The sequence below is a fragment of the Acomys minous genome, assembly GCF_964271855.1.
Source record: "Acomys minous genome assembly, chromosome: 16".
Lineage (NCBI taxonomy): Eukaryota > Metazoa > Chordata > Mammalia > Rodentia > Muridae > Acomys > Acomys minous.
Window position 1 is genome coordinate 58,124,380 of NC_140498.1, and position 12,078 is coordinate 58,136,457.

Sequence of the window (12,078 nt, forward strand, 5' to 3'; positions counted from 1 at the left end):
TCCCCTTGACTTAGTGATGTACGTGTAACTCAAAATGTTGTATGAGGTCTTATTTATTTACTTATTCTCTCATGCAACACATTCCAACCAAAGTGTTCCCTTCTCCACTCCTCTCCCCCAGGGCCACTTTTCCTTGGTTTTTCTTTCAGAAAAGAGCAGGCCTCCCAGGGATACGAGCGAATCATAAACCGGGGCTGGGCAAGGTAATCCAGGTGGAGGCAAAGGAGTCAGGCACCCCAACTCCCATTTGTAGAAGTCCCACACCACCACCAGGCTACACAACCATAGCATTTACCTGCAGGGGACATAGCAGAGGTCCCTGCATGCTCTGTGATTCTGTGGTCATGTTCTTCTGGTGTGTTCAACCCCCCTGGCTCCTACAGTCCTTTCTCCCCCACTTCCTTGGGGTCCCCCGAGCTCGAAGGGGGAGAGGCCTGATGGACATGTCCTGTTGAGCTGTCTCCACCTAATGCCTGGCTGTGTCTGCTCTGTCAGCTGCCAGAGGCCTCTGGAAGGACAGTAGCGCTAGGCACCCACTGGAGTTCTGCAGCCGGAGTAGCCTCTCCCAAGTTTTCAATACTGAGAACCTGATGCTTTAACCTGAAAGATTAGCAGGGTGGTGGTGGCACGCACTTTAAATCCCAGCACTCCAGAGGCAGAGCCAGGCAGATCTCTAAGTTTGAGGCAAGCCTGGTCTACAGAACAAATTCGAGGCCAGCCTGGTCTACAGAACAAGTTGGTAGACAGCCAGGGCTACACAGAGAAACCCTGTCTTGAACAGCAAAACAAAACAAAATCTAAAAGGGAGGTTTTCTGTAGCCACTGCAGCCCCAGTGTCTACAACCAGAATTGTTCTGACCTCTTTACCCCTTGGTCCTCTGTGGTCCCTGTGTCCCTTTGTCATTGTATTACTTGGGACACCTGTTGTTCCCTTCAAGCAAGGGAAGATGTTCAAATCACGTTTTACTTCCTAAAGCGGCCCGAATATGACTGCTCTCATATTCCGGCTTGGTGCCCTGAGTGGGGCTGTTTCATGTATAAAATTGTGTAACATTAATTGGAATCTATTAAAAAGTTGTTTCTAAAGCAGAGGATCAAATGAACTGTGGCGCTCTCTGAAGCTCAAAAGAAGAGAAGCCGGCGCACTCACCCCGACCCACAACCCTCACAAGGCGACTAAGCCACAGCTTTTCCTCCATAGTCTGACACTGTTAGGAGTTTTGAAATATTTTCTGTGAACTGTAAAAAATTGTCCTTGGTGGTTCAGAGACTCACAAATAAGTAAAAACCCATCTTCACCGCACCCTAGCTCTTGAAACTGACCTGGCGATTGGTTGGCAAACCGGGGACTTCGGGGGTCACGTGGTGCCCGGGTCATCTTTCTGGCTTTCCCGACCCTGCAGGTGACGTGCTGCTGAATATCAATGGCATTGACCTGACCAATCTAAGTCACAGCGAGGCGGTGGCCATGCTCAAGGCCAGCGCTGCGTCTCCGGCCGTCGTCCTCAAAGCCCTGGAAGTCCAGATTGTGGAGGAGGCAGCCCAGGCCTCCGAGGAGCAGCTGAGCGCAGTCAGTGAGAACGAGTACGACGCCAGCTGGTCCCCGTCCTGGGTCATGTGGCTCGGGCTGCCGAGGTACTGTGGAGCGACCCTGCTCAGAACCTTTATCAGCTGCGTGGTTACCTCACCCAGCGGGGGGAAGGACCCAAACTGGGCAAAAGTGCATCAGATTGTAAGAGCAAGTTTTAGGTAGACTTAGTAACAACTAAGCTAAAAAGATTGGTATCTACTTGTGAAAAGAAGACGGTTCCCGTTCAGGGGCAGCAGTGATTTGGTTTGTTCTAGTGTGGGGGATGGGGCACGCTGGGACCACAGCGGCACACCTGTCCTCTCTGTGGGGTCTGGCAGTCCAGACTCAGGCCCTCACACCTGCACAGCAGGCATTTACCCACTGAGCCAACTGTCTTTGAAAAGGCAGAATTGTGGCTTTTTGAGGCAGGGTCTCACTCTGTAGCCCAGGCTAGCCAAGAACTTATGCACATTTGGTAAATAGGCACTTAGACGTCAGTCTGTATTAGACACAGGAGGCACAGCCAGTGAGATGCTCCGGCTGCCTGATGGGGGCCATGGAGACAGTGGGGTGCTTGCCTTTCTCCAGATGGCCGGTGTTTGCTGTTGAGCTAGGAAGAGCATTTGTTACTATGGTTATTTGTGTCTGACGTAGTTTAGATTCTCATTATCTATAAAAAGCATTGTGAAACATATTTGACTATTAGCCAAGTATGAAGCTGCGGGTTCTTAAATAAAAATAAACCAGAAACTGCAGCAGTTTCCGAGTCATGTGACTCCCGTGGGGTAACTTGGAGCAAGAAGCTTTGTGGAGCACCATCACATGATATTCTGTCTGCTTGTTCATAACCCAGCTTCCTGGCTTGCTCCCAGTTTTTGCTTCTGTTTTTAATTGCTAGGCCTAGAACGTCTGTCTTACTGACAAGGCAGGACCTTATGAAGTGACACTGGTGATAGCGAAAATGATTTCTTACATCCACCGTGTTTCTCAGAGGCACTGGCTGCTCTTGCCGAGGACCCTGGTTTGGTTCTCAGCATCTCCGCGCAGCTCACAACCATCTGTAACTACATACAGTTCCAGAAGATCCAAGACCCTCTTCTGGTCCCCACTAACACTGTACATATGTGGTACACATACACACATGTAGGAAAATACCCATACATGTAGAATAAAAGTAAATCCCTTTTGAAAAACAAATTAGATGGTTATTATCAAACTGCTGAGAGCTGCTGTGTAAACTGGGGCCTCACGACCCCTGGTGAGCTGTACGTGGCTAGTCCGTCATTCCTGAGTGTCTGGCAGAAGAGGGTGGGAGCCAGAGGCACACAGAGCTCTGTTAATTAGAGGCCAGCCTGGTCTACATAGAGAGTTCCAGGACAGCCAGGGCTACACAGTGGGACCTGTCTCAAAAAAACAAAACAACAACAAAATGAGGGTAGCTGTGTGTGCTCAGTGTGCTGCCTCGAGTAGTGGGTCAGTCAGAGTAGCGACCTCCTAGAAGAATCCCATGGCCCTGGTGTTCCCTTCAGTTGTCTTTGTGCTGGACTAGCTTGGGGGATCTGCGTGTTCTCTCTTCTGTTTGTAGCATTTTATGGTTCACCAGGTGTGCACCTGTCTGTGTGTGCCTGTCTGAACATCTCTCTTGTGTGCTGTCTGTGGGTATCTGTGCGTGTGTGTGTGTGTGTGTGTGTGTGTGTGTGTGTGTGTGTGTGTGTACCTGTCTGTGTGTATCTCTGTATGTGCATGTCTCTGTGCCTGTGTGGTATGTGGAGGCTGTTAAGATCAGCATCATCTGTCTTCCTTGATCTCTCTGCAAGGTTGATTTTTGAGGCAGCATCTCTCACTGAACCGTTTAGGCTTATAGTGATCTGGGATGCACCTAGCTCTGCTGCCCTCCCCCATGCCCCAGCACTGGGGTCACAGATGTGGACTGGCCCATGTCTGGCCTTTTTAAGTGGATTCTGAGAACCAAACCCAGGTCCTCCAGCTTCCTTGGCACACACATTGCTAAGGAGGAGCGGCAGCACTGTAAAACACATGGCTAGCTGTGTGGCTGCCTGTTCTGAAGGCTGTGTGTGGGTGGCAGGGCTCTGTGTCACCTGAGGCACAGAAGCCCCGTGGACAGCCTTCTGCTGCCCTGGTGCAGCGGACACTGGCCTGCATGCTATAAACGACAGAGAGCCATGAAGGTGGAGGTCTAGGCAAGAGCGAGGCCACGGTTCCTGCTCTTCCCTACCGTGAGCTAGGAGTTCCACACCTGCCACGCTGTTTTACCAGTTCCATTCAGAAATCCTTTCCAGTGGGTTAGGGCAGAAAGCCTTGCCTTCCATCTAAAACACCTGATACTTGCCTCGTTGTGTGACAACAGCGACATAAAGAAGGAGGGTCCCTGCAGTCTGAGGCTGCACTGTGACAGAGGAGGGAGTGCTGCATCTGAGGAGGCAGTGTGAGGCCGCTGGCCTCCTGCCATCCTGACGAAGAGATGGTGCTGGAGCTCAGCACACGTCCTCCCTCATCCCTGGGATGGCGGCCCTCCCTCTGTAGGAACACCTTCACAGACATGCCCCAGGTGTGTCTCCCAGGTGGTGCCTGACCCTGTCACATTGATGATGACGACCACTGCACATCGATTCCACTTAATATAAAAGGATTTTCACTGTCACTTATTTTCAAGCTCTTTCTCACCACTCAGTCCCAGATGTATACAGCTCTGGATTTATACTTAGATTTGTTTCCTCCCTCCCTGGTCAGCATCCTATAAGCCTCCTCCCTGTGTTTGTGTCTTCACTTGGCAAGTGAAGCCCAAGAAAGCTGGAGAGAGTAAGCCTGTGTGATAACACAGACAGGGCTGGTACCGCATGCCCAGCGCGCCTGGGCTCTGGGTTTGATCACTAGTGCACACACATGCACGCACGCGCACACACACACACACACACACACAGAATCATAGAGTCAAAGGGAAGTAAACTAATGCTTCCCCGTGCACGCTGTGAGGGAGACGAGCCAAGTGAGAAGCCTCCATGCTGATTGTGTCGTTTCACAGCGCCCTTCATAGCTGCCATGATATAGTCCTACGAAGAAGCTCCTTGGGAAGCTGGGGCTTCAGCATTGTGGGCGGCTACGAAGAGAACCACACCAACCAGCCCTTCTTCATCAAAACCATCGTCCTGGGGACCCCTGCCTACTACGACGGGAGGTTAAAGTAAGTACCGCTCTGGGCAATGGCGTTCATCCTGTTTCTCATACTGGGCACAATCTAGCTGAGGGCTCAGCACTCGTGCTCACTCTTGGTTTTGTAAATAGTGATATTTCGACACATCCTCGCTCATCCGTGTAGTCACCGTCTGTGGGTACTTCCACCCAAGGCTAAGGTGTGGGGGCAGGGTTGAGGGGGCTGTACAGATGAGCCACACACCTGAAATACTTCCTGGCCCATCCCTGAGTGACTCTGCTATAAACTTCCTTTGCCATTCTTGTCCCTTAGAGCTCTATGTTATTTATTGAGTGTGTTGCAGAACGACAGTGACCTCTAAGCATGTCCCATCCAGCTGGTGCAGGTCTGATCCTGCCTCCGATGAGCCCCATCATTTCTCCCAGGGCTCGATGTGTTTGTGTTCTTGTGTGAGCTCCATGAATGAGCAGCCATAGCAGTGTAGTGAGTTCCCAACAATGGCTGGACGTGTCCTACCTGCCTTAGAGCTGTCGGGCAGGACACAGAGCGCTGTCTGCTTGTTTATTTCAGTGGGGGTGGGGGGTGTTCCCACTGCAGGTGCCCATGGAGGCCTCAGAGCCCCTGGCACTGGAGTTATAAATAGTGGTGAGCTTCTTGATGTGGGTGCTGGGAACCAAGCTCAGGTCCCTCAAAAGAGCAAAGTGCTCATACCACGAGCCATCTCGCCAGCCTCGCTGTGGTGCTTGTCAGAGAGATGGACACAGCGAGTGGGGCTATTCTTCATGACCTTAAGTCCCCGTCAGTTATGGGAAGGTGGACTCGGGGCTGGTTTTGATTTGGCAAAGGAGAGACTTGTGACATTTCTCAGAGCTGACGAGACTCTCTGCTGGTGACAGTGATTTTGATGCTAAGTCACTGGGGCCGTGTGTGTGACGCCGTTGAGATAATGACACCACACTTCTGCTTCTCTTTGTGCCCTGTCCAGATGCGGAGACATGATTGTAGCCGTAAATGGCCTATCGACTGTGGGCATGAGTCACTCTGCTCTGGTGCCCATGTTGAAAGAACAGAGGAACAAGGTCACTCTGACCGTCATCTGCTGGCCTGGCAGCCTCGTCTAGACTGTCCACGTTGGTTTCCAGTCTTGCTTCTTCCTGCAGGCTCTTGAAGGAGGTGCCTCCTGTGACGTTTCCACACAGCTGCAGACACAGGGCCAAAGCGCTAAAACCATCCCGTGTTTCCTCTTTGCTCGGAAGTCGGCTCCCACTGGCCCCCGGGGTTCTCAGTGGCCACCCTCTGTGGTGCTGCTCACAGCCTGCCAGGACTGTCACCAGGATGGATGAGAGTGCCTTCTCCACCTGCAGAAGCTCGCTCATCAAACCTGTGACAGCGACAACTTCCCTGGCCTGGAAACAGTGCTGCAAGCGGATGCGGCCCAGTGTTCCTCATTTCCCATTGGTGCCAACATTTCAAGACTTTTTATACCGTTTATAAAGTGACTTTTTAGTTTGTTTCTACTTTAATCCTCAGTACTCAAATGAAGACATAAATCTGACACCACTAACGAGACTTTGTTTAAAATACTGTGGTTAGCATAGTAGAGAATCAAAAATAATGCTATTCAGGGACAGAGCAGCCTGGGAGGTGACTGTCCCAGAGCTGGCAAAGCTGCGTTGTTGTTGGAATGGCCCAGAAGCACGAAGGTTCTTTTCCAAAGGAAGCTTTGTTACATAGGAAAAGTTCAAAGATGTTTTTCTAAAAGTCATTTCTAGGGTTTATATTTATCAGCAATCTTGTCTGAGATGTTTTTGTGATTTATGCAGTTGAACTAGGTGATTAAAAACCATTAGTGTGTTAACCACACACATATGCAGTATGTTGAAGGGGAGCCTTTGGTTTTTATTCCTACGTGTCTTAGAAACCCTTAGTTTCCCCAAGAGACCAAAAAGCTCTGTTGTTGTTTTTTTTTAATCTAAAGCAGTAGGTTTTAGATGTTAATATCTTTAGCTGTTGGTCACTAAACTTTTTTCTCTTTCTTTCTTTTTTTTTTTTTTAAACTATGTCCTTTATTCAACATAGTCACCCCTTAGAAGGCATAATGAGAAAGTAAATAAGAGGGAAAAATACCTTTACCTGGTTAATATATATACTTGAAAAGTTTCATTTAGAAACCTAGTTCAAAATCAGAGCTGACTGGCAAGGATAAGGCGCATTGATAATCATACGGCTGCTGCTGGCCCGGGCATGCGCTTGGTTCTTTAACAGTACATTGCCGGGCTCTGGATCCACCTCACTGATTATGCCAGTTAAACTTATATTTTTTTAAAAATCTCTTTGTGATAAATAAGAATTGGCAACAAGAGTTGCTGCCAGCTTGTACTTAGAGCTCTGCGTGGTCACCATGCAGCCAGCCCACGGAGGGAGGGGGGGGTTCCCCGGCTCTGATACTGAAGTGCAATTGATGTGAAAGTGTCTCCTGCTTCCCAAATGCAGTTTTGTGACCAACCTTGCTACTTTGTAAAGACTTTGTAAAACTTGTCATTTCTCTGGGGAGCGGCCATCCAAGAGATGCGGTAACTGCCACTTTGTTATACATAAAATATGTCCAACCTGGTGGTCTGGTGAAGATGATTTTTCTCAAGGTCTCTGAGCGGGAGTGCTGGCTGTCCCAGGGCCTCTGTATTGGAAACATCCCTGATCTGTGAATGCTGACGTATTTGCACTTTCCCAGTTAGTTAAACACGTGCACTTGAATATTTTGATTTGTTCCAGAAGTCTCCAGATGTGTTTAAATAATGGCGTGGTGGCCATTCTGGATGAAAACTAAATGTCATCCTTTTCAAAGCAGCACAAAAAGACATTCTTCCGAGAGCCCCGCTCTTGTTCACAGGAGGGCTGCTAATCTCGCTACCTGCTGCTCCTGAGCCACACACACACACCCTCACCTACACCCGTGTTGCTCTTGCAGACAGAACACACACACCATAGATCCTGTACAGACACAGACACAAACATACACATGTATGCTGGGACCAGAAGAGACCGTCTGACCCCCTGGTGTTGGAGTTTGAGGTGCTTAGGAACTGTCCATTGTGGGTGCTGGGAGTTGAACTCCAGTCCTCTGCAACAGCAACAAATGCTCTTAACCGCAGAGCCACCATAATATATTAAAAAGGATGAAAGGTGGGGGCTGGAGAGATGGCTCAGTGGTTAAGAGCACTGACTGCTCTTCCAGAGGAACCGTGTTCAATTTCCAGCACCCACATGGTGGTTCACAACCAGCTATAATGGGATCTGGTGCCCTCTTCTGGCCTGCCGGCACACGTGCAGATAGAGAGCTGATGGACATAAATAATAGATAAATCTTTAAGGAAAGATGACCAAATGTGGTGGCTCACATCTTTAATTCCAGCACTTAGGAGGCAGAGGCAGGAGGATCTCTCTGAGTTCCAGGACAGCTCAGGATAGCCAGGGCTGCACAGAGCAACCTAGTCTCAAAATTACAAATGAAATACGACAGGTGAAGAACTGAAGATACTTGACGCCTCTCCCTAAGTGTCCACTGAAGTGGTTGGCACGTGTGTCACTAAACAGCGCATTGAGCACCCAGCTGTAGAGGTAGGCAGGCTCCGGGTAGCTTCTTCACCAGGAGTGGTGCACTTCGTTTGTTACATTCTGTGGTCCAGCCACAGACCACACCAGCGTGCCAAACTTAGGAATTCAGTGGCTGAGCTTGTCTCTGAGTCTGTGCCCTGCCTGCAGGAAGTGTTTCAGCCCTCGGGAGTTCTCACACAAAAGCTCTTCTGTCACTTTATAGCGCAAATCTGTTCTGTTTAACTACACTACCAATTAATTTCTATGGCAACACCGAAGCTCTTCAGAAGTAATGTTGTATGTCTGTGCAATGCCTAATAGCTACAAAGTGCCTGAGTAGGAGAAGGTGAACTGTGATCGCATACAAGAAAGGCCTGTGCCGGGAGACTCACACCAGCGCGCGGTGTTGGCAGAGCGTGCGCCCTCCAGCCTGAAGCTCCTCATGGTGTCCCACAGGCTGTTTTAAGTCACTGAATCCAACCACAACCCACTTTGTGCTACCCAAGGGCTGACCAAGAGTGCCTAAGTTAGAAGCAGCAATTATTTCAGCTCTGGCCACAGAAGTGACCATTGTCCAATGTCAGTATCGGAAGAATAGGGGCGGCTGTCTGGTCACTCTGTCTTCACCTGTGTCCTGCTTGGTCTCTTCAACCTGTCCCTGTAAAACTCTCCCGGTAAAACTGCCTCCAGCTCAGCTCCACTGCACTGCCCCTCAACTCACCGACTCAACCGAAGTGTCTGCACAGACCTGGCTAGAACTCAGAGATGTGCTTGCCTCTCTCTCCGAGGTCAAGGCGTGTCTGTACTCCAGCTGGATCACACAGACCTAGAAGGTCTTTGAATGTGATCTCTTGCCAGAGCAGCCATGATCTGAATTAACATTCCTCTACAGAGTGTAGAAACTGTAAGGAGACCACCGTCTCGTTTAGGCAAGGACAAGACACAAAACATTTATCTTTTATTAAACTCAGTATTTTCTTTTGTTAAAAAAGATTTCTTTTTTTTTTTTTTTTTCCTGAGACAAAGAGTTTCTCTGTGTAGCCCTGGCTGTCCTGGACTCGCTTTGTAGATCAGGCTGGCCTCGAACTCACAGCGACCCTCTTGCCTCTGCCTCCCCCAGTGTGCCAGGAGTCCAGCTTTGTTATCTCTTAATATGTACATACCTCTTGCATATGAACACTGGTGCTTGAGGAGGCCAGAGGTGTTGGAGCTACAGACTAGGAACTATTTGACGTGGGCACTGGGAACTGAACCAGCTCTGTACCATCTCTCCAGCCCTCAGTAGTTTCTTAGCATCTACTGTATACCAAGCATTGTTCCAGGACCTTTCTAGGTAGAGCTGCTGAGCTATCTGAGAAGGAAGGAAGGAAGGAAGGAAGGAAGGAAGGAAGGAAGGAAGGAAGGAAAAGAGACAGCCCTAGAACAGGCTGGTCTTGAACTCAGAGAGCTGGCCATCTGCCTCCACCTCTAGAGTGCTGGGATTAAAGATGTGCACCACTACACCTGGCCTGTTTCTGTTTGCTTTTTTGTTTTTTATTCTTTTTTTTTTTTTCTATACACAACGTCCCACGGTAATCCATGTTGGCCTCAAACTCAGGACAGCCCTCCAACTTCAGCACCTCCAAACTGAGATTATAGAACCAAGCGCCACCAAGCTGCTTAGCACCACTTCCCGAATCCCTCTGGGGCTGATGTCTTGTTTGCTCCCAATAGTATGTGTGTCTGTTTGTGTGGTTCCTAAAAAGGCTCTAATCCTCGTGATCCCTGTACAAGTGACTCATCCCCCAGAGAGACACCACCCTGGACTTTCCCATGACGCTCAGGCTTCCAAGGGAACCTAGTGCCGATTCACTGATCTGGCTCCGACCTGTCCAATCATGCAGGCAAACGCTGGCTACACCAAGGCGGACCTCAAACTAAAAGCCGTTCTGCCTCAGCCTCCCACATAGCTAGGACACCAGGAGCTCAGCACATGCTGACATCACTGTGTCCTTGTCTGGTCTATGCCTCCAGCACTGAGAGCTGTCCAAGGTCTGAGTGTTGGGACACACACACACACACACACACACACACACACACACACACACACACACACACAGTCTCCTGATGCCAACTTCAGCAGTGCCAGGGACTTGGAAGCTGGGGTGAGAATTGAGGAACAGGACTCTGGTTTCCACCCACAGCAGGGCCACTTGGGGAGACAAAAGTGTTAACGTGGCAATTCGTAGGCCACCCTTTCAGAGTGAGGTAAGCATCTGTGGGACCCACCTTTAAACTCTACAGCAAAGAATGAAAAATGAGAGAAGCAGGTTGGGACAGGTTTGCAGTTTCCCTGTGACAAACAGCAGTGGCAGCATGGTGACAGATGTGTCTGGGTGTGTTGCACGCACAGAGCCCTGGATTCCAAGATTGGCAGCCTGAGTCCGCCGGAAGTCGCAAGACCATCTTTAACCTCCGTTTACCCACATGAGGGCAATTCCCAGGCAGATTTGCTGTTTCTACTGCATTCTAGAAATACGGCTGGGTTCCTTATCTCCAGCCCTTGGGAAGGAGTCAGAGACAGGCACATCTCTGAGTGTGGTCTACATAGCTTCAGTCCAGCCAAAAGCTACATGGTGAGACCCTGCCTCAAAATCAGCACTCAGGGTTGGTGGGTGGCTAACACAGGCGCAATGATTCTGGCTGGCAATATCCACTCCCCTGAAGACGCTCGTGCCCATGCGTGTGGCATCCTCCACAGATGCTTTACCTGCCAGCAGCCTGGCAAGGTGTGTGGAGATTGTTTTCATCGGATCCGTGAGAAACATGGAAATATTAGTCATGTGACTCATCTGCCCAAAACTTGCAGGAGAAAAGCCTGGCAACGCGTACTCCCCACTCTGCCGTTCTGCCTTCGTTTGCACCCTAACCACACCACACACCCTGATAATAGGGGCGGTAGTCACCCCCGTTGCTTCAGTCTCCCTCCCCTTGTGGATCTGAGGCTAGCGCACACTACCTTAAGTGAACTGAGAGCAGGCTACATATATTTGTCACTTGGTATATCCAGGGGACTCTCTTTCTAGTGCCCCCTCTCAAGTTACAGATCCCTCATGGAAGGTGACAGAGCACACACATGAGGTCTGCACACATCCTCACAAGACTTAGAATCGCAGCTGGGCATGGTGGCGCACGCCTTTAATCCCAGCACTCAGGAGGCAGAGGCAGGTGGATCGCTGTTGAGTTCGAGGCCAGCCTGGTCTACAAAGTGAGTCTAGGACAGCCAGAGCTAACCAAAAAAACCCTGTCTCAAAAAACAAAAACAAAAAAAGACTTAAAATCTCCACATGCTGCATAAAACCACCTAATCTGAGGCCGCTGCTGTGGGGTCATCTGCTACACCCGGTCTAGGAAATTCTGGCCAAAACTGGCTCTATATATGTTCCAAACAGACATTTGTGCTATTTTCTGTCTGTGGTTGGCTGAATCCTGGGGAGTGTTATACCCTGTGGGAATGTATAACTTTATACAAACTCCCCTAGATTGCAAACTGTAGAGACTCCAGTCTGTGTTCTGATTTGTGTGTTGTTGTTTGTTGTTGAGACAGTGTCACCTGTGTAGCCCAGGCTAGCCTTGAACCTCTCAATTTTCCTCCACCAACCTCCTGGGTGTTTTGAGTACAACAGAATATCACTATGCGTGGCTCTTCAAATTCATTCCATCTTTGTTTTTGAACAAACATAGCATTCTTGATTCATAGTGT

General features: G+C 49.5%; 1 protein-coding gene across 2 annotated transcripts in view; it reads left to right on the forward strand.

The window, feature by feature from the left end:
* The window catches only part of LNX2 (ligand of numb-protein X 2), a 72,272-nt gene extending 64,916 nt beyond the window's left edge, over positions 1-7,356 (forward strand). For both annotated transcript variants that reach the window (XM_084761748.1, XM_084761747.1), the window contains 3 exons: positions 1,404-1,635; positions 4,614-4,772; positions 5,728-7,356. In XM_084761748.1, coding sequence (XP_084617874.1) covers positions 1,404-1,635; positions 4,614-4,772; positions 5,728-5,863 — 527 coding nt within the window. In that variant the 3' untranslated portion in view covers positions 5,864-7,356. The remainder of the gene's footprint in view (positions 1-1,403; positions 1,636-4,613; positions 4,773-5,727) is intronic.
* The last annotated feature ends 4,722 nt before the right edge of the window (positions 7,357-12,078 follow it).